Below are 23581 nucleotides of genomic sequence, written 5' to 3'. Positions count from 1 at the left end.
ACAAACTAAAAGAATAGGTCAGGAAATGTTAGATCTACCTGAGGCTGTGGCGGAAAGCCTGTCAACAGGATGCTAAACTTCCTTTCACTGAGTCCCTGTACATTTAGTTAACCAATCACTAAAATACTCAGAAATCCATGAATTTTCAAAAAATCGTGGATTTGAAAAAAAGATGAAATTTTTTCTCTGATTCATTCCTATCAGAGATAAATCTCATCTCCTCCTATAACATTAAAATAAATGTCTTCTGGCCCAAGATTAAAAACAAACCAAAACCTTATACTGAAAGAACAACTCCGATTTTAAGTTAAAAATCTACAAAATTTTAAAAAGTAGTTTGAGCAAACTCTGTATCTAACCAAACTATGTAACCACAAGACAAACCTAAGTCAAGGCTGACCTGATATCCTGCCTCTACCTGGAAATGAAGTATTCTGAGACTTTAAATGAATGTCTTTGTTACCAGAGGAATTGAACTGGAAAAAGAAGCTTTTTGATGAAGGGTTTCTCAATAAAAACTTATTCCTTGCAGAGAAAATGATTTACCAAGTTCAAACAAATGCACTTCAACAAAGTAAGGCAAAATCATCCTTAAATAATCAAATACTTCCCACTGTACAGAGCATTCATAAGGCATCTTATTCAAAGTCTCTAATTCCCTTTAAAAGCAAGAGGACCTGTGAACCTCACTGAGAGAGGCAGTCTATAGAAATAGGATATAACCTCAAAAGAACACATTGAAGATGATGATTAGAGAAAACATTCTTTTAAACGAGGACTCAAAACCCCTCCCGTTTTTGCACTCTACTCTCCAAAACCCACCTAGAATATATCACCAATGTATCCCAGAGTAAAAGTACTGAAGATCCACTTGGAATCTATGAAAATATTTAGAGATATCTGCTTGTTGCTGGAAGCTTTAGAGAGTTTGGAATTGGGTTGGTACACAAAGAAAAGACTTAATTTTCATTGTACTGTCACGGATATTCCACAAATCTCTAGTGAAAGATTATGGAGTTCTGAAACATACACTTCTGTGGTATAAGTGTGCGGCCCCATAGACATATTTTAACAGTATAGACATGGTGATCGAGTTAATAAAATTTCAAGTAGTATATCAATTCCATTTTCAAATTAATAAAATAATGTAAAAATATATAAAGTTAATTTGGATCCAGAAGTAACCCTCTGAGACTGAGCTTTAGGGTAAAGAAGTTGAAAACTATCCTATTGCCACAGATAGTAAAAAAAAAAAAAAAAAAAAAGAACAATAATAATACATATCATTAAAACTGTAGGTTATTTTCACTGTGCCTGATGATATACCACATGGAAGGACAGATTTTAGAAATGGAAGGTGACCTTACACAATCATCTACTCCAATCCACCTTCACAGTTAAGAAACCACAACCAAAAGAGGTTTGCAAACTCACCCAAGGGTACATGACTTGGAGAGGCAAATCTCAGATCTCCTTATGTGAATATAGCGTTCCACTATAACCAAGCTGATCTGATGAGTGAACAGGAAGCAGTGGCTGCCCTGTGGAGCACCATCAATGCAGCCGCTTGGGTATATAGGGTGGAGGAAGACTTCTCAAACTGATGTGTGCAGGACTCTATCCATACAGAAGCCTAACGGGCTGCTCAATGGCTGAATCTCTGCACCTATTTCAAGGCTACTATTTCAAGGCTTATATCTGCTTCAGATATATACGATTTCCTGTGGGGAGGTGGGCGGCGCTGATCAGCTGCTATAAAATAATGCAAGCGCAATCTGCTGCTGAAAGAAAACGGAAAACCACCGAGGCTTTTAGTTTGATGGTTCAATTAGCGAATGCTGTTTAGAAAGGGCTTTCACCGGTTGGATGCCACTGCTGGCCGCATAAAAGCATAGCCTACAAATTCAGTGTTTTGAAAAGCAACGTCATTTTCTCACCACACCTGACGTTTGGCTCTGTCTTTCTGAGAGACTGGCACACATATAAAACTGGCATTCATGAACTTGATCAGAAAGACTTCAAAAAGTAACCTCATTTTTCTGCCCCCCAGATTCCTTCCTCATAGCTAAACACCTTTTTGAGGTACATTGTTATGTATTTGCCAACTCATCATCTGCCCATTCCTTCCACGTGGGAGGTACCTAGTAAATATGTATAGAGCATTTTCTTAGAACATGCAAAAGATGCACAAAGGCGGTGGTCTGGGAGACAGACCTTCAGACTTTCCTTCATTCTGTGACTACTTTTACGATACTACCCTCTTCTGTGACTCACAAATTCTATTAAAACTTGGGGTAGGGCTTCCCTGGTGGCGCAGTGGTTGAGAGGCCGCCTGCCGATGCAGGGGACACGGGTTCGTGCCCCAGTCCGGGAAGATTCCACATGCCGCGGAGCGGCTGGGCCCATGAGCCATGGCCGCTGAGCCTGCGCGTCCGGAGCCTGTGCTCCGCAACGGGAGAGGCCACAACGGTGAGAGGCCCGCGTACCGCCAAAAAAAAAAAAAAAAAAAACTTGGGGTAAAGTTAAAAAGCATTAAGACAAGAAATACCAATTCTCTTTTTCTCTGGTGCAATGATCTCAGCTGCTATGCAGGAACACATGCATTTAAAGCGTGACAGCCAGTCCAGAATAATTATTAATGAATGCAATGATCATTGCTTAATACAACCGCACAATGGAGAATTAAACTGCTCCCTCATCCTCACGTTCTGCAAAGGGCAGTTTTGGTTAGATCTTTCCAAAGAGATCTGTTTTAAGGAAAGACGCTGTCAAAGCAGGTTTTCAGGCAATGCCTTGACAAAGCAGTGGGCGTGTTCTTGTCACACTGTTAGTGGGAAACACTCTGAAACCACAACCCCAAAGCTGCCAGGTAGTAAGCAAGGGGTTGATGGGCAGAACCAGCCCCACTGGCTGGAGACCAACGACAGAGGTTCTTCAGACTTTAAAATATGAACAAGAACATTTCTATTCACCTGAGATTGCAAGCAGCATTTTCCTCCTGGCACCGAAAGTTGTAATTCCCAGCTCCTTCAGATCCTGATCTGTGAGAGTGAGGAATGTCTGAAGATCGATCTGTGGGTGAACAAGTCATCTATAATCAATATATTAAGTATCTTTCTTCTTCAGCATAAATTCTACTCATTGCTACACTTATTTATTAATTACGCTCTGCCTACCTTCATAAAAGAATGGTGGGGACAATACAAACCTAAGGGACAAGAGTTAAGTAATAAAGGTGGTAAAATGAAAGTGATGATTCTAGCAGAAGACTTAATCTAAGCCAGTGATTTACTGCAATGGAGATATAAACTTAGGCATCCTAAGGTCTTAGCATCCTGGCAGCCAGGGCAAAAAGGGAAACAGAAATTGCACAGTTTTGTGATCTGATGAAAGGAAGAATACATACTTGTCCAGAAGAGAGAAAATAATTCTTAGTTTTAGATTCTGACTTGGTTAAGTATATCTCCATAAAAAGAGACTGAATAATACCATAAAGGGTATCTTCCATTGTGTTCTACATAAAAATGATAGCAGAATTCACAGTCTACCTCAGACCCATGACTCACTTTGCTTAACCCAGCAGACTATCTCTGAAAGTGGCATACATGAAGTATTTCTAGCAACAGTATAAATGTACTTCCTGGCAACAATGTGTGAGGGTAAGTAGCCCAAGAATCCCACCGTTCCTTGTGAAGACTGTGTGAGGAACAGAAAGGCAATGGGCTCTGAAGCCAGAGAGACTTGGGTTCAGGTTCTGACTCTGCCATTACTAGTTGTGGGCACTGAGAGTTGACAATCCTATATACCTCACAGGGTTGTTTTGGGCCTCAAATATGATCTTAGATATAATGCAATGTGCTCACCAAAGGGGTAAGATAGTTGGCAGCTACAGTTAGTAATAATGAATACAGACATATCATCTGTGAAAGTTGCTAAATAAATTTCATCCTGGTTACAATATATTAAATCTCACAAGGTTACTTAATGGGGGATTCTTGTTAAGTCATATCTGTATATGAGAAAATATCCTACATAAAGGGAATAGTACCAAATTTCAACAAACCTGAAAACAGTAAAATATACTTTTTATTCAAATTATATAGAAATTAATTTGAAATTTTCTGTTTTGATTTTGAAGGTTACATCCAGATCTTGAAAAACCTTTTCATTTACCATTTATCACAAATCTAGAGCTATGTTTTTTAGAAATTCTGTCCAGTGGAGACTATTTCAGGATCCTCAAACTCTTTTTAAAGGGCCAGAGAATAACTATTTTAGGGTTAGTGGGCATCCTGTCTCTGTTGCAACTACTCAACTCTGCTGGTTTAGCTTGAAAGCAGCCACAGGCAATATGAGGCAATTGAGTTAGTGTGGCTGTGTTCCAAGGAAACTTTATTTACAAAATTAGGCAGCAGGTCTGCAGGCTGCAGTTCACTGACCCCTGCTCCAGTTAATATTAGATGAAGCCAGTCTGACTTTATATTATCACGTTGTCTTCCTTTTTGAAGTAACTAGATAAGAAGTACCCATAATAAATTTCTATGCTTCTTCAAATAGGAAATAGAGATTTAAAGCAAACCCAGAATATCACTGAATAACATCTAGTCACTTACTTCTAAAACCTTCTGTGCATGAGCAAGTTAAAATACCTCAGCCCTGAGCTTCTCAATCAGCCACCTGCATCTAACCAGGAAGACTAAATAAGTAAAAGCAGTTCTTTAATGCACTGATGATGAACGTGTTATTCAACTTAGAAAATCCTTGGTTACATGAACACTAATTTAGGTTTAGGGAAAAGAAAACAAAATCATTGTCCTAAAGTCCAAAATACACATGACAACATTTTTCTTGGTGTTAAAGAACAAATAAGTTCAGCAATTAAACTTAAGTTATGGGCAATACATTAGATTTATGATATAAAGTGCCTTATAATAAAAATCTTAGATTATTTACTGATTGATGCATGCCAGGGAATTACTGGCATGTAATCTAACATGAAATGAAGCCCAACTAGCATGAAACTTGGACCATGTCAGGACTTGAAAAGCAGATACATTTAGAGAACTATTCTAACTTTCTGTTGCCGTGAGTTAGCTGTGCCCTGGTAATATGACCACACAATTAGAAAGAACCACACTTAGGGGCTCTCTTCTTTATGCCAGTGCGTCACGGCCACGGCTGATCAGTCTGGCCAAAATCCATGGTAGGGATGTTTCAGAAGACATCTTAGTTCTGCCTCAGTTCAGGCAAAACCCAAACAGTAAATTAATGAATATGTTAACATGTATAAAAAGTGCATTATCTTCTGTGAGAACTTCAGTAACATGATTAGGATGGTGTCACAAACAACCATAGTTACTTATCTCAGACGCTGTTATTTACTTTTGAGTGCCACAAATAAAAATAAGAACAGATGAAAGAGTAAAATCTGATTAAATATAGAGTTATTGCTGACCTTAGGGAATTTGTGAATCAAAAGTTCCTATAAATCAAGACACTCATTAGGTCTTTTAGCTAAAACTGATGAAGGTGTTTTTGCAAACACAGCTTCCTACATTTCTGCGATCCTGTGTTTACCAGTTGCACTAAATAAGAAATAAGATGGCGACAATTTCCTTGGAAGCAAAAATAAGCTATGAGACTTGAATAAATGCTCAGCGAAAACACAGTCATAGATAAATGAGTGATTTCATTCTAGAAGTCATCACACACACAACCAAAACAAAGATGCCTGGGAAGATAAATAAATAACCACCGACCTCTTGTTGCTGGAAGACGTCTGTGTATTTGCCCAGGCCCAGTTTGCTGAAGAGCTCAGGGAGGTCAGAGCCTTTGAAAGAGCTGTTCAGGTTACAGCCATTGCTTCCTGTCAGCGAGGAAATGCAGTCCATGTAATTGCTACTGCTGAGATAGTGCTCCGCTGAAAGGCAGAGGAAAGACAGGCCTGAAGTGTAAATGCCCAGGGAGAGCATGGTTTAATTAAAAGTTTTAATCACTCAAATAGTTCAGATTCAGTGTTTTGGGCTGAACAGACCAGTAACTGCAGAAACGCAGCAGTCCTTTACTGAAACACTGGCTTTTCATTAAGGAAATGCTGGTTATGGCTTTCAGGGAGGCTCTCCCCATTTAAAAGGTTACACTTGGGAGGGAGCAATTCGGCAACAGGGCCTCCGTAGTTAATAATCATTAAGCATATTCTCCCTGAGCATTCAGGAACATTGGCTCTTCACAACTGATTTGATGTTAATTAAACGAGGAAGTGGAAGCAGGACCCCTAGGACACAATAAAGGTAAGGAAAGTTACAGGCTCCTGTTAGATGCAGGCTGGCCCTCTGTATCCACACTTGTGCTTTTCTGTGGTCAAATAAATACTATGATATTATCACATATAAATCTCATTTCCCTCAAACATAATTGGGCAGTGAGTTCATGAAATAGAGAGTTTCCAAAATTAAGAGTAACATATGAATGAAAAGAATGATGCTGGAGTTCCTGGATTTAACTCACAACAAAAACAAATCCATCTCCTGGGGGAAATTCTAAGACAGCCATGCCGAGCTTTGCCTTGGCTCTGCTACTGATCTGGTGGGCAAAGATTTCTCCATGTTGTCTTTGGTTCTCAGACCCAAGGACATGCAAAGCTGGGTGACAGACTAGTGAGCCACACCAAGTACTTGACCAAATTTTCAAACACTCTTCAGGAGCTGCTTTGGAGAATCTAGCAGAGTTATGCAGCCATTCCTACCACCCTGACCAACGACTGACTCTCATCCATGTGGAAATTCTGTTCTCTTATACTAAAGGTGCAGCTTCAGGGGGATTCCCAGATTGATGCGGGCAGAGGACACTCACCTAGGTATCAGATCCATCTAGTCTCCTCTGGGATCAGTGCATTCAGCAAATCTAAGAATTTTGTTCTGCATTGCACTGGGTGCCACTAATCACTTTCTCCGGTTGTTTTCATCTCCCAATTGAGAAATCCTACATATGTTTCAACTGGAAGGAATTTCTTTTTTTTTCTTTTTTTTTGCGGTACGCGGGCCTCTCACTGTTGCGACCTCTCCCGTTGCGACACGCAGGCTCAGTGGCCATGGCTCACGGGCTTAGTTGCTCTGTGGCATGTGGGATCCTCCCAGACCGGGGCACGAACCCACGTCCCCAGCATCGGCAGGCGGACTCTCAACCACTGCACCACCAGGGAAGCCCGGAAGGAATTTCTTGATAAGGTTTCTCTTTCTTTTAAAAACAGGTATTTTATCTCTTGTAGGAAGAATGTGTAGGGAAAAGGACCCAGGACCAAGCCCTGATGCGCTGAGCCCTGGAACACTCCACCAATTGAAGGTAAGGCCCCAGAGTCACCAAAAAAGATTGAGGAGGAATGACCAGTGAGGTACCGGTTTGAGGGTGACACAAAGCAGAGTATGATGAGCACACTGGAGTGACCACTGGACTTGACAACACGGAGGTTACTGTCAGGCTGACCACATAATTTACTGTCCGAATGATAAATTTACTTTCTCCGAGGAAAAAAAAAAAACAAAGAGGGAGTTACTGAGGAATTACAGTGGAACAACTGGTGAAACAGGGATACCCAGAGAAAACCTAGACATTGGTGACCTTGACATGGGTGTCAAGAAAACTTTTCTAAAGCTTTGTTGTTCAGTACACTAGCCATTGGCAACATGTGGTTATTGAGCACCTAAAATGTGCTAGTGCGGATTAAAAATGCACTCTAGGTGTGAAATGCCACACACCATATTTAAAGACAGTACAAAGACAGGGTAAAATATCTTTACATTGATTACATGTTTAAATGATGATAATTTATATACGTTGAGTTAAGCAGAGAGATCAGCAAAAAGTGAAAAAAATATTTTAAAATATTCTTAGTGATAAATATTTATTATGGTACACAACTTTTTTTTACATTTCTTCTCATCTTAACTACTTATAGTATCCATATTCTCTTTTAACTCCCTAGGCTCTTAAAACATCGGACAAAGGCCAAGGAACAGTGCTTTTTTAATCAATCTTTTTTAATTAATGAATCCCCTATCTTAACCCTAATCCTGAATTTCAATGCAGCTAAGTCACACAGTCAATTTTAATCATCCAGGATTCAGTGCAGGGAAAGGGGATAAAGATAGAAGAAGAGAGGCGCAAAGCTAATTGATGCTGGAATATAAAACGGAGATCATTTCCACCCCGAGATGTGCACCTGGCACCAGCCTGCCTCTCAGCTCCATTGTCCTGTCAGCAGTAGAGGACCTAGCCCAGGACTAACAGGAAGACTCCAGGATACTACTGACAGTACGCCTGGGAATGAAAGAGTTGACCATGCTTTCTTATTTAGACTTGGCCGACCCCATGACTGGTCTTTTCAAATCTGAGACTCTTGACAACATGGCCCACTTGATTGATGGTAACAACTGGCTGTTACTGTTTACTAGGCTCATTTAGATTGCCTTTCTCCAAGTATTCTTCAAATACTCCAGGGTATGTGTTTCAGGAGTCCAGATTCATCAAAAACCCTGAAATAAGGCATTAGGGGAATATCTTGTGATTACTGTGTCAGTTCTTGTCTGTTTACCTATTTATACAGACATGTGGGTGCTGTTACAGACACAACCGCTGGACTCATGCTGCATCTTAATCATATTTGTTCAAAGCCTATGCTTTAAACGTTTTTTTCCCTGATACTTTCAGTTAGCTACATCTTGTCATCTTGAAAAATCTTGCTGTTCACCTTTGGTAGCCAAAGGTGACTGGGCAGACTTCTATTGTCTAAGATACTAATTTGATCACATTCTGCTCAACTCCTTTACATCCCTGCCTTTTCCACATCATTCTGATGTTTGTGTGTGCATGACTCATTCGTATATTCATTCCACAAACACTTACCAAGCACCTGCTAGGTGTCAGACACTGTTAGACATCTGAGAAGAAATAATAAGTTAAGAAAGAAGGCACAGCCTCCTGTTAGTGGGATTGTAAATTGATGAAGACGCTATGGGAAACAGTATGGAGATTCCTCAAAAAATTAAAAATAGAATTGCCATATCCAGCAATTTCACTTCTATTTACCCAAAGGAAACAAAAACACCAATTCAAAAGGATATATGCACCCTATGTCCACTGCAGCATTATTTGCAACAGTCAAGATAACGAATGCAACCTAAGTGTCCAACAACAGATGAACGGATAAAGAAAAGGTGGTGTGTGTGTGTGTATATATACACACACACACACACACACACACACACAATGGAATATTACTCAGTCATAAAAGAAAATGAAATCTTGCCATGTGCGACAACTTGGAGGGATCTAGAGGGTATTTTGGTAAGTGAAGAAGTCAGAAAGAGAAAGGCAAATGCTGTATGATCTCACTCATATGTGGAATCCAAAGACAAAAACAAAACAAAGTGAAAACAGACTCACAGATACAGAGAACAAAGGGTGGTTGCCAGAGGGGAAGTGGGGGTGGGAGTGAGATGAAGGGGATTAAGAGGTGCAAACCTCCTTAGTTATAAAATAAATAAGCTACAGGAGTGACACACACAGCGTAAGGAATATGGTCAGTAATATTGTAATACCTGTACAGAAACAAACAGTTACTAGACTTACCGTGGCGATCATTTCATAATGCCTGCAAATGTAAAATCACTAGGTAGTACACCTGAAACTAACATGATATTGTACACCAACTGTATTTCAATTACGAAAAAAGAAAGGCGGCACAGCCTAAAAGAATGCTCGGCACATGGGCACTAAATAAGTGTTTATTGCATGAATGTAGTTCCTGACTTGTGGAGCTCAAATTCTACAGGAAAAGACGGTTATGTAAGTAAGTAATTGTACTTCAGTATGACAAATGCTAAAATGAAAGCATACACAAAATGCAGTGAAAGCAGAGAACCATGTGCCCTGCTTCACTGGAAAAAAACAGGGAAGGCTTCTCAGAAGAGGTGGCCTGTGAGTAATCCAAAACACTTGAAGGCCTAGAGTCCAGAGTTGATACTCGAACATTACCCTAAACCAGCTAAACAAATTCCAAGCTGATGACATCGAAAAGTATGACGAAAAGTCAAAGCTCACTTGATTTGTTCTGTTTACGCTTGGGGCTGCCAATAGAAGCTGCAAATTCACTATGACTTGCGGGTCCTATTCCATTTCGGTCTCTCCAGTTATCAGATTCGCTTCCACTTCCCAGGTGTTCACGACTGTTGGACCTCGAGAGGGACATTGATGAACCCTGAAAACAATCAAAGCCAGATAAGGAAATGTTTAATAAGGTAGGTTTCCCGGGGTGGGCGGAGAAAAGAATACACATTAGACCACTTATCATTTATTTCGATTGCTGGCCAATGCAGTTACCCACGAATGCTGATTCTCAAGAAGAGGCTATGGGACCTGTCTATAGTCTTTGTCTTCCAGCTACCAAGGACACTTGGAAATACACACAGTGAAGTGTTTTTCCTTCATTATGAGGGAGCTGATGATGAGGGCGCCCAGAGGAGTTCTGAGAGCCCCCAGTATAAAGATTCATTCCTGTAAGATTTAGAGGATTCCTATTTTGGGGAACAAGGCAAATCCTCCATCTGGTATAGCAGAGATTCTCTGCCTTGTATCACACAGGACGAGTAGGGAAGCGGGGCAGCTACACCCAATGCTTTGACAGGAATCGAACTCCCAGGCTCACAAGAGTGGAAGGGTGGAGAGGAATCTGGCATTATGTCCTGTGTTAACTCTCATTCAAATAAGTGCATGATCTCTCCAACAAATTATAAGTACCTGGAAATTTTAACTTTTTTAATTCCCCCAAATCAAAATAAAAATAGTAATTTAAAAGATATCACAGTTTGCACTGAACTTGCATTTACTCATTCTTTATTCATTTATTTAATCACTGTATTACAGGTACCATACTTTGTACTATATCTACAGTATTAAAGTTAAGATTCTCTGGTTCTAAAAGTTTTATGTTTACTGGGTAATTCCAAGAGAATCATTTACTCTTCAGGTCACTAAACTCACTTAATTCAATCCCGCAGCAGCATAACCACAGCTGACCGTACGGGGCTGTAATGCTTCTTTCTTCAGGGCAGCATAATACCACTCTGGAGGCTTTCTACCTACCTCACTGTAGCCATTGTAGGATCTTCCTCCCCTTTTCTACTCCAAATGTCAGATTACCCTGGGACTTGGTCCCCGCATTCCTATCATCTCGCTCTACACTTTCTCCTTGAGTAATCAGTAATCGCAACCTCTGTCAAGGATTAACAACAGCCATGACTCAAATTTTTACCTCTGGGTTTGAATTCCCTACTGAAATTCAGCATCACAGAGCTGCCAATCTGACACCTCCATTTTACGGTCTCACAGGTATTTTAAACTTAGAGTGCTTGAAATCGTATTGTCGATGACCATCTCCCCAGCTGCACCCAAACCCGCCCCTCTCCCAGAATTCCTAAATCTCAGTGGCGACCATTCATCCAGTTGCTCAAGCCAAACTTCAGAGAGTCATATTCGTTCCTCCTCCCCTCACTACATCCAATCTATCAGTTAGTTTTATCAATGTCATATCTAAACATACCCCAAATCTACCTACTTTTCTCCATCTCCACGACTGTCACCAATAGCCTCCTTAATGGACATTTTGATTCTATCTTGCCTCCCACCCCAATAATCCATTTTCCATGAAGCAACTAGGTGTCTTTTTTAAAGCAAACTAGAACAAAATCATGCCTCTCATAAGTATAAAGTCTTTCCATGCTTTTCTAGTACTTTACCATGGGCTGAGGTGCTCCGTAACTGAGTCTCTGCCTCCCTCTCCAACCTTATCTTCAGTGTTCCACCACCCCATCCACCTTCTGCTCCATGAACTTACCAGTCTGTTCTGACTTCAAGATGATAATGCCAGCTATTTCCCCGGCCTAATACTCTTTTCCTAGATCTTCACAAGGCTGGCCCTTTCTTGCCATCTAGGTCTTACCTTAAACATCATCTGTTCATTAAAGCCAGCTAAGACTACCCAATATAAAGCAGCCTCTGTTTCACATTTATCAGGGACTTTTATTCCTTAATGCCTTCTTGTTAACTTGTTACATATTTCTTTCTACCCACCAAAAAGAAAGCTCTGTCCATGAAAGGAAGAATCTATATTCAAGCATTGTATCTCTAGTGTCTAGAATTGTGTCTGAAACACAGAAGGTCCTTAATAATAAATATTTGCAGAATACTGGATCTCACAGATACCTTTTCGTACATCTATGGGATCCCCTTTGCTGAACTGTGGGAAGGGGCATAGGGAAAGGAAGGCTCCTAAGACCAAATAAATGGTCTTTTTCAATTAAAACCATCTTTAACATCATACTTCAACCTATCCCATGAAGCAAGGGAAATAAGAACATGCTCAAAATTGGTAATTACCAGAAGCATTAATGAATTATTATGTAGTATTTCTATATATTTTAAAACTTCCGTATCTAAACTCTTTTTGAGTACCAAAAAAACCACTCATCTGAGATCTAAGCTGATTTAATTCACACAGCTATATCAGACCTGGCTAAACGATGTTTTCTAAAAACATTAAGTAAAACATAATCTTTTGATATTTATTACTTCGTTATCTACTAACTAGAGTATCACGAAGAGCAGCTCACCTCCACTCTTATGTCTGTAAGACTTACAATAACCAGACAACCTCATTACTCTTAGTGCTGGGGAAATTAAAAACCATTTTTTGATTCCCAATGCAGGTTTTAGTTGCTCCAGAGAATATGTAACCATTCCTAATGACTTTAAGAGATGACTAGCAAAAAGAAAAGGAAAATCCCAAACCTTTTGTAGTTCTGTTGATGTGACAAAAATATTGCAGGTCAAGTAGCCTTTTGTTTGACCTTTGCTGTCCCAGTATATCATCAAGTGGATAGGGTCATACTTTTGAGTCTTGAAGAAAACAAAAATAAGCCTCAAGCTACCTAACTTCTTCTCTAAAGGAGCTCTTTGGAAAAGGCTAATTTCTCAAAAATGCCTTAACACTGGAAACAACTGCTCAAATCTGGCTTCTCAGAAATCTGAACAAGATGTTCAAGGCCTCAGTTTCTTGCCTTAAGCAAGCTTCCCAGCGCAGGAAACTCATGTGCCTTGATCCCAACACACCGAACAGCCCTCACCCATCAGGACCTACTGGCTAAGTGTGCTTCTCTAGAGCAGCAATCTACTTGTCTATTTGGTTTTGTTTTTCTTTGGAAAAGATTAAGGAAAAAGAGTGTTTCTAGCTACCCTCCAATTTAAAAATAGTGCTACAAGCAGAGATGTGGTCAATCTTTTAATAAAAATTGTTTAAGTTCTCTTCACTTTTCCCCAGGTCCTTCTCAACCCAACCCTGTCCCTGTGTTCTAACCCAAAGAAACAATCTTCACTAATTGCCCAGTTTTTAATCCCCCTGAGCCATAACAGAATAAAGAGAAGGGCAGGCACCTGCAGATAGCAGCTGCTTCAGAATATCAGATCACGCTGTGTAAGGGCCCTTTCACCTCCTTTCAATGGCTTTTGGATGCATGAAGAAAAGTTCAAGTCCTACACACCTGGAAGAATCTAGAACCATTCCCTAAGAAAGCTTGGTTATATTTCATCAGCAGCAGTGTTTAAAGGGACCGTGAATAAAAAGCAGGTAACGTGGTGAATGCCCTTGCACTGATCTCGCTGGTTACATCCTCTCCCCTACCTTTCAATGTGAATGAGCTGTTAGACATTAGCCAGGAAGGTAGAACAGGCTAGCCCAAGAAAGCCAAAGCAAAGAAAAGCCACAGGAGGGGATTCAGCCACTGAGTCAGGACCCCGCACGTTCCTGCCCACAGAAAGTGGTCTACTTGTCCTTGGACAAGTGCCAGAGCAGAAGAGTCTTTCAGCTTCTGACGTGATTTCTGTGCCATCCCCCTTATGTTACGTCCCTGTAGAGCACTGTTTCCAGAAGGGAGGCTGCGTCAGAAACAGACTAGACTTTGGCTGAAAATGTGGATTACTGGTTCCTGCTGGCTCCCTCCCTGATGAGTGGAGATCCTGGGGGAAGAATTCGCATTTTTAAGCGCCCCAAATGATTTTTATGTCTTTTAAGGTACAATAACATGGCTCTAGAGCATTTATATATTGCCTTGCTACATACCCTCTTGAGTTAAACCATTAGGAAGAGGAGTATAAAGAAACTTTGTAAAATGAATTCAAGTCCTCTCTCTGACAACTACTACCATGACCTCAAGTAAGACACTTAACTGATCTGGGCCCCTTTCCCTCACTGGGAGTTTATAGGTATCAAATAAGCTTGTGGATGAAAATGTACCATATAAACCCACAAAAAAATAAATGAGTGTGATCTGATAATTATTACTAGCACATTATGTGTTCATGTAACACTCTAAGGTATTCCTTTGGATATAAAACGCATATCTAGTTTGAATGTGCAGAAATACTTCCAGCAATAAGCATTCATATATGTATATGAACACATCTTTCATCAGGCTCTTGGTTTTCTTCAGGGTAAAGTTCTTCAGTGGAAATAACAGTAGCTGCTAAATATTGCTGAGAACTTCCTGCACACCACGCTGAGCACTGGATGCCCTCTCCCACATCATCCTGAAACAACTGCAATGAGGAAATGGGCTCAGAGGTGTGAAGTCACTCATCAAAGCTGTACATGTGTCGGTGGTAGCTGTCAGGCCCCACAGCCCTTGCAACTGACAACTACGTTATTAGAATGATCATCATTTCAACCTGTCACACTACTGGTCTTTGAGAAGAGAAGTGAATTAGCATTTCTAAAGTGAAATCTTGCATCTCTGAAACTACAGAAACACAATCAACCACCTAACACTCCACTCCACCAAAGGTGAGGGTGAGCAGAATGGAAGGCTGCAGTATTCAATACATCAGTGGAAGCCTAAGAATTAGCACAGCAGTTTTAAGGTCTCTGCCAGTGAAAGGAGATGTTTATTTTCTCTCAAAGCTACAATGGCAGAAAGAGGGGTGTACCTCCTAGAGCCTCAAATTTTTCACAATGCTTCCTACATTCTAGCTGCTGACAGTAACTTCAATCTTCAAATACAGCCAGCTGGGTTGCTACTTTAAGTCTGACAATGAAATTCACAGGAGACTGTTCTTTTTAGTATTTCAATAGTATTTTCTTTTTCACTGACTCAGAGACACAAAGGAAAAAATGTCATGTTTGCTTCTGCCTTTCATCAACATTCTAATTTATTACAAAGAAAACGGGTGGAGAAAAGAAGGTCAATCTACAAATGCTAGTTATTAGACTAACCCTTAACCACTATTTGTTTTTCAGCCTACAGTGTTCTGGTTGAACACTGTGATTCTTGGATTAATCATTTTCATCCACGTTTGAGTTTGCACAGCCTCACCAGTAGTGTGTGTTTACGTGCTCTAACTCCACCCCTCTCACAAAAGGCTTACAGCCAAAATCTGACACTCTCCAACTGAAAAGGCCTTGCCGAGTGAGTCGTACAGCCTAGCTGAGAAGCAAGGAACCCTGGATCTCTTCTCCACGTGGTGAGGATACCAGCTTCCCAGTCTCACTCTGAGCTACAGCCAACATCGAGGAAGCACAACCTTTTGGAGCTCTCGTTTGTGATACTTCCTGCTGTGTTCCTGGCACATCTGAACACACTGAATTTTTAACTCATATCTGAGAACTTGTTTTTGTTGTTGGATACTTGCCTTTTCCTCCTATGGTGGGCTTGCGAGTGATACCCTTGGATAAAGGGATTCTTTATACATTTTTTTATGGAATGTTACATCTGTCCTTTGCTTAATCTCAGCCCTGCTCTATCACTTATGATACTCTCCCCCTAACAAAAACAAGTTTATCCAAATTTACACCTCCTTCACAGCTGATCAACCACTGTGAGAGAAGACGCATAAAAGATCATAATATATTGGATTGTATCAATTTCACAGCAATACATTTACAGGAATAGAAATGAAAACAAATCACCATTAATAGATTGTCCTTATATAAATAGAGAATGGGAGAGGAGAGAAGATTGTTCTCTTCTGCTGAGAGAACAGACAGGAAGAATAGGCAGGGCATGACTCTACAAACCTCAAAAGTGGTTGTCATTGTGGGCTTATAGGACACATGGTTGGCCCTTCTCAGCTCCTTGATAGTTTCAGCGGGCATGGATTTAGAAAACCCGAGGCCACTCCAGGTATTTGTGGGTGTTCTGACCTCCGTCACCACCGGTTTCTTTAACATAGCTTTGGAAAACAGAACATAAAACAAATGCTTGGTATTTTTAATGAATTTCTTAAATAAGATATTGATAAGTATTGTTTCTTTGATATATGTAAAGAAATTATCACTGAATATTATTTCTTAACACAAAATGCCTTAAAATATCCTCATAAAACATTTTATACAAAGTAGTGGTAAACTTTAAAATGATACATTATTTCTTAATTGGTCTACTGCTAATCTACTCAACCTCAACAAAGTTTGTGCAACTTGAACGTAAACATTCTGGGATTCCTTTTATGAAGGTCCAATTTCTCAGTTCAACATCAACACTGAAAAACCTTTTATGTGTTTACTGAAAAAAAAATCAAAGTATAAAAAAAATCAAAATCATTAACGTGTCACATACCTTTGGTTGCTAATAACTTTTTCTGTTCATAGTCAAATGCCTGGGAAAAAAAAACCAGAAAATATCTTTATTGTCAGTCTATCCAAATGTTATGCCAATACTTCATGAAAAGATTTTGACTACAGCCCATGAATCTGCCTGGGGCAAACGCTCAGCTCTGCACCAGAATGTGACAGTAATCCATGCAAGTCTGATAAACTGAAACATGTTTTCAAAACTAATTCATTGGGCTTCCCTGGTGGCACACTGGTTGAGAGGCCGCCTACCGATACAGGGGACGCGGGTTCGTGCCCCGGTCCGGGAAGATCCCACATGCCGCGGAGCAGCTGGGCCCGTGAGCCATGGCCGCTGAGCCTGCGAGCCTGGAGCCTGTGCTCTGCAACAGGAGAGGCCACAACAGTGAGAGGCCCGTGTACCGCAAAAAAAAAAAAAAAAAAAAAAAAAAATACTAATTCATTATAATAATAAAGTACTACTTCCAACTTTAAGTCATGACAGTGACAAAAGTTAGAAATTTTCCTTCAAAAAGAAAAAAATTCCTATTTACTATGAAATATATAACACACCAGGACCAATATATGCTAACGTATAGTGAATAACCTAATAACAGTTATGCTAGGTTTCAAAATAATGCATTATCAGAATGCTTAAGCAGTACAGTAAAATTAAACCTAAATAAAAATATAAACCTAAATTTAAAAAATAAAACTTAGTTATCTTTTATTGCACAGGACTAGGATGGCACCATTTATTCTTCCCATTCACATTGAATAAGTGACTATGACACAGTCGGGTCTACATAGGGACCAAGGTAGGTCATTTTGAAGAAGGAAGTCCAGATATAGCTACATCTCAAATGCTAACCCAGGGTTCTCAACTCGCCAATTCAGGAACTGGCTTAGACTTGATTTAAGAATGTCTCTTGTAATAAACTGTAACGGAAAAGAATTTTTTAAAAAGTATATATATACATATATGTATAACCAAAATCACTTTGCTGTACAACTGAAACTAACACAATATTGTAAATCAACTATACTTCAATAAGTTAAAAAAAAAAAAAAAAGAATGTCTCAAAGGCCTATCAGATGTGTCAAGAACCCACTGGCAAGAGCTCTTTGGACCTTCCCCCCAGGAGGACTATACCATCATATGTAGGGTGTCCATATAATTTATGGTCTGAAACAGGATACTTCTGAAAGTGAAATATACTACAAATGATTAGGCCAAAATAATAAAAGTAAACAGGCTGACCTAGACCAACCAGAAGGAACATGGCAGTAAATTGGGAGAGTCAGATTTTTAGATAACACAGTTTGGTAATGTTTTTGAAATCCTAGGTCTAAAATGATTCTGGGAGTTAAAATCGACTTGTAATGACTTCTAAGGGCAAGATGTGGGGAGATGCTAAAGTTACTTGTTCAGTAAATATTCAGTGCCTTCTGGCTAAAGGGACTGTGCTGCACTTTGTGTAAGAATATTACAATGAATCAAAAATAATCTATAGCCTCAAATCATATAGAGGCTTAGCAGGGGTAAGAAAAATAACCACAAAATAAATTAGAAAGTGAGATAAGTGTGAAGAGAGAGCTGGAGATATAGAAGTCCAAGAATGATCAGGAGACAGAGATCATCTTCAGCTATAAAGCAATCAGGGAAGTCTTCAAACTATTATCATTGATTTCCTGGTGATTTTAAGAGTCACTTCTTCACTAATGGCGTAAATACATCTATTTAAATTGAAACTCTATCACCAAGAACATTTACATCCATCCTAAAAGAAGGGAACATGAAAGTGGTTCACTATAGGTATATACCCGATGGAAAAGACGAGAATCACAAGATGGATAAAAACCATAAAGGGATCATAAAGGAATTTGATACTTCTTAGATGAGAGAACTTTAATTTATAATAACTGAAAATAAATCCGCCAGAGAAAATGTAATAAATGTCTTTTTTTCTAACTTTGCACTTTATAAAGGCTATGGCTTTTGTAAAAAACATTCATCTAAAAACTCTTGAAAATGTTCAAATGCAAAGGATTAGAAAAACAGACAAGCAGGATTGTACTGCAGTTTTCACTGGAATTACAGAAGTATGATTTAGTCCCATGAATTAATTTCTTTGACATATCTGTGACAACTTCTTTATTTCTAGGATTTTGTGAAGTTTTTCCCTTTTTCGAAAGTGGGGGGAAGGGAGATGATAAATCTCTTACTACAAAGTAGGTAAGTCTACCCAGTAATTCAGACACTGAAATCAAATGTTTAGAGGCATCTCTAAAAGCACAAAATCCTTATCTTTCATATTGTGATCTATATGAAAATCAGATTTCTGAATTTCATGATCAATAGTCTATTTTGAGTAATTAGCCTAATACTTTGAAAAAGGATACAGAGAAAATCCCTGCTGAGGAAATTGTTCAAAATAATCATAAAAATCTGTGAACCAACATAACCATCAATATTTAGCATCTCCTTTCAAAACACTAAAGCTTTACATTAGTTATTTTTATAACTAAGGAACACCAAATTTATCTTCTCCATTTCACAGATAGAAGAATATTATATCTATTTATCCAAGAGTATGTCATGAGATAGTAAATGCTTAGAAATAACAGCTCTCATATTTATCTACATTTTTTTTAAACAGATGAAAAATGTCATTTGCATAAGACACAGTGACATAGACCATGTCACTTTTAATATTATATTTTAAAGACTTCTCAAACTAAATCCTGCATTTCATTTTTTTTTTTTTTTTTTTTGCAGTACACGGGCCTCTCACTGTTGTGGCCTCTCCCATTGCAGAGCACAGGCTCCGGACGCGCAGGCTCAGCGGCCATGGCTCACGGGCCCAGCCACTCCGCGGCATGTGGGATCTTCCCGCACCAGGGCACGAACCCGTGTCTCCTGCATTGGCAGGCGGACTCTCAACCACTGCGCCACCAGGGAAGCCCTGCATTTCATTTTTAATGTTTATAACGAAACCAATTCCTAACTACTGCATATATATTTAAATTTAATTTCTGGTCTACTGCTAAAAGCTCACTGAATTCCCCATTCCCCAACCTAGGCAGCCTACATTTGGATGACTTGTCCATTTTTTTTTTTTTTATCATTACCTGCATGTTGACATATGATGGCCGTGGGGCAAGGCGGGCCCTTTCATTGTTCTGCTGGGCAGCGGCAGCCCTCTCTGCAGCACGCTCACTCCCTGGAGCCTTCTTGTCAGCCAAAGGGCTTTCTGCAGTACTCAGCTCAGGCTCTGAGAGCAACCTGTCAGTGCTGCTGCGAAAGAGAGTTTGGAATTGAACACTCCACCATTACATACAAATGTAGCACACATTTCCTAGGTGCCACATTGACTATGTAGGTTTACCACTGTCAACCATTTACACGTATTATCTCATTTAATCCTCACGGTACTGCTATGAGGAAGGCAGTCTTATTATCCCTATTTTTCAGATGAGGGGAGTACCTTGTCCAAGGTCATACCTCTGGTAAATGGTAGAGCTGGGATTTGAACCCAGACTTTGACTCTAGAGATGGTGCCGAAACTATTTCATGATCTATATTCACACACATTAAATATAGCATGTATGATACACTGTATGCAGTACATATGAAATAGACATACAGACAAGATTTCTAATTTACATACATCAAGGAGATATCCCTGACCCACGTTTACACAGTCTAAACAAACTGAGTCAGTTGGAAGGCATGCAGATGATCCAGTTCTTTTGTGTGCAATATACATGATATTGCTAACAAATCTGCTATGATATAGGCAGCAGGTAAATATTCTTTAACATCTGTTCAGGGTGCAGGGAAAGAACACGAAAGTGCTTCTTAAAATGGGGGGCAATTATCTGAATTGTAAGAATTTATAATGCCCTATACACGCACCTCAAGTTCACATCCAACGGCATGTTAGGCTCAAGTAAAACAGACATAACAAACAGTATTAGTCAAAGAGCTGATTTGCTCACACATTCTTCCTTTTATCATTCACTCTTCAGTTGTACCAGGGGAATTCAGAGGTATTTAGAAAGGACTATTAGAATACAAAAGGAGCAGCAAAGAACTTTGTTTGACAAAAGTTCAGAGAGGCTTCACACAGGCAATTGACCTGGAATTTAAAGGGCATCTGCAGGTTCGCCATTGTGTAACAGCAACTCAGAGGGAACAGCATAAGCAAAGGAAAGCAAGTGTGCAGTCACTGGTGGTTTCAAAGCCAGAGTGTGACAAAAATTACTGGAACAAAATAAAGGATTGATAGAGCTGATAAGAGACTGGAGACAGGGAGACCATTCCGGAGGTTGCCGCTTAATTCAGATGGAGATAATCAGTTCACACTTACACACTCAATGAACACATTTAGTGATGAAAGGAACAGGTATATACTTCAAATGCATCAACACAGAGGGAAAACAAAATCATTTCTCTAACCTATAATAAATAATGTTAATTTGGTGTATTAGTATCATGTTAAGAAAAACACAAGTAAAGCAGATTTGGACAAAATGGGAACAATGGTAGTTAATCAAAGAGTTTATAAAAGTAAAACAGATTTTGCTTTTTATAAAAGCAAAACAGGTTTTGCTGAAAAAAAGAGGAAATAAGAATATATATTAACACAACACTGGAAATCAACTATACTTCAATAAAATCAATTTTTTAGTTAAAAAAATATATATATGTTATATTTGCCTAAACACACTCTATTCTGTAACGATATAAAAGACAGTAGAGGAAATTGGGTAGATGAAGTGGATGGGAACAAAACCTTTCGATGTAGAAGCATTCCACTGTTTTGCGTTTTTAAAATGTGAATAGACTGCCTATTTGAAAAAAATAAAATAAATGGAAGAAGTAAGGATAACACATTTGTTATCCCTAATGGTGCTATGGTAAGGGAGAATTATATTTAATATAACATATGCATTTATACTCACTGTGATTTGTAATAAGTAAAATCATGATACTCCCAAGTATTTATTACCAAAGTGAACAATTCACTACCTTGGAACAAGGGAGCCATAGTTTAAGCTGGAAATTCAAAGCCAAATGAAGGAGAATTCACACTAAGAAAATTTCTTACAGCAAAAATCGGAGAGTTAACATTGCCCTGCTGATTACTGAAGAGCAGAGAGAATGCTAAAGTTTCAGAGCAAAAGAGATGGTTTAGGGAATCCAGAAATAAACCCAACCAGCTAAAGGAAGGGGGGAGATGACAGAGAAGATTTAAGGGCACTAAAAAGGAGACAGCAGGCCTAAAATGGAGTCACTTGTGCTAAACCCCACATCAACAAACCAAGACTTGATACCTAACCTAACTGCAGTTTCAGCCTCTCCTAGGAATGTAATCTTAACCAGTCCTGTCTGGAATTTCCTGGCCAACACTAGTGAGGTAACCCACCAGACAGACCGCTGCCTTCTCCCAAAGGAAGGTAACCTTGCCTGAAATAATCCTTTCTTTTCTTTATGACTTCCTTGTCCCTCCTTCTTTCTCCTTTTAAAACGTTTTCTTTTCTGCAGCATTTTGGAGCTCCTTTCTATTGGTAGATGGGATTCTGCCGATTCATGAATTGTTGAATAAAGTAAATTTTATCTTTAAACTTACCCAGTTGAATTTTTTTTTTTAAACAGATTTGATGGCAGTAATAGGACTGAAGGAGACTTCCAATAACTCTGGGAATGAGAAACACAGGTGTGGCACCTGCAAACCCTTTTGAGTTCTCTGTCTCTCTCACTGCTTCTGAGGACTGTAGGTAACTTCCTCTCAGTTCTGAGCTCTGCTCTCTTTGCACTGAGCTCCCAATCTAATTGGCTTTCCAATACAGGGCAGGTCAGCTGGATCCGGCAGATGATTCTGCCGGGAGCTCAAGCCCTTAGCCTTTATTTCAGACCACAATAGTCAATTAATTGGTGGAAACCCCCAGGCCTTGATTCTGTCCCAAGATCCATGTGGGAACTATCAGTTCTCCATGTACGTGGAGCCCCTAGTCCTCAGTCTCCATTTGTTGAGGTCTGTTGGTTCAATTCTTTCCCCAGGCCAAGGTCCCATGGCAGGAATTGTTGGTGGTATACACGAGACCTTTACCTGGCTGGGACACAGCAAAATCCTTTGGTTACTGCCAATTTGTTAAGGTGCATGTGTGTGTTTATCTTGTTTTCTGTAGATAAAAGCTACCACTAATAGGAATCTCAGAAGCCAAAAAGCCACAAAAATTCGTGCGCATGGGTGAGGCACTTAAAAGCTGATAAAGTACTCTCCACCTAACTCAAAGGACTCCCGTGTTCAAATAAGCTGGTCATGGAACAGGTTAGCTTGACACTAGGTCATCCACCAACCTCAAGAAGATTTCCGTGAAACAAGGTTCACTGTAAAATACCACACAATCCCCAGGCCCACAGCACATCCTTCTTAGATATTGATCTGGCTCCCCCAAACCCAAAACGGCTTAGCTGAAAGAAATGGGATCCTTAAAATTCAAAGAGTTAAGCACTCCACCTTCTGGTACACTTGCTTATTTTACATCTAAGAACTATGGTCCTGGAAGCTATAATTATCTATAAAAATGGCAAAGTGTTACTAAAGATGACCTACAATTAGAATGGCCATTATGAGTAATGTTCCAATTATATAAGATCATTTAAGAAGTGCACTTAAAAGCAAGGACTCCCCACTCCCCCCCTCAAAAAAAATGGTATAGCTATTTTAATTGGAATGCAGAAAACTCCAAAAGGCTTCAAAATTCCAAAATAGCTTCAATGAAAGATTCATTGCAAAAAGGCTAATGAAAAATTAAAGACACAAGAGGTACCTAAAACAAGAGACAATAAGACTGACATAACTACTACTGCTCCCCTCTATCCTCTTTTTTTTTTTTTTTTTTTTGGCCATGCTGCAC

General features: G+C 39.5%; 1 protein-coding gene and 1 long non-coding RNA gene across 2 annotated transcripts in view; one reads left to right on the top strand and one right to left on the bottom strand.

Moving 5' to 3' along the window:
• LOC117196644 (uncharacterized) overlaps positions 1–22285 on the top strand; it is a 29480-nt gene extending 7195 nt beyond the window's left edge. The window contains exons 3-5 of the long non-coding RNA XR_007471157.1: positions 7268–7341; positions 10214–10295; positions 15344–22285. This is a non-coding gene — a long non-coding RNA (uncharacterized LOC117196644). The remainder of the gene's footprint in view (positions 1–7267; positions 7342–10213; positions 10296–15343) is intronic.
• The window catches only part of BICC1 (BicC family RNA binding protein 1), a 302224-nt gene that overhangs the window by 5684 nt on the left and 272959 nt on the right, over positions 1–23581 (bottom strand). Inside the window, exons 15-20 of the mRNA XM_004279964.4 lie at positions 19787–19952; positions 16662–16701; positions 16121–16275; positions 10099–10255; positions 5760–5920; positions 2973–3072 (exon numbers count right to left, since the gene is read on the bottom strand). Of these exons, the coding sequence (XP_004280012.1) occupies positions 2973–3072; positions 5760–5920; positions 10099–10255; positions 16121–16275; positions 16662–16701; positions 19787–19952 (779 nt within the window). The remainder of the gene's footprint in view (positions 1–2972; positions 3073–5759; positions 5921–10098; positions 10256–16120; positions 16276–16661; positions 16702–19786; positions 19953–23581) is intronic.

Source organism: Orcinus orca, chromosome 14, assembly GCF_937001465.1.
Source record: "Orcinus orca chromosome 14, mOrcOrc1.1, whole genome shotgun sequence".
NCBI classification, from domain to species: Eukaryota; Metazoa; Chordata; class Mammalia; order Artiodactyla; family Delphinidae; genus Orcinus; species Orcinus orca.
The sequence above is the reverse complement of the archived record's forward strand: the minus strand, read 5'-3'. Positions and strand labels throughout refer to the sequence as shown.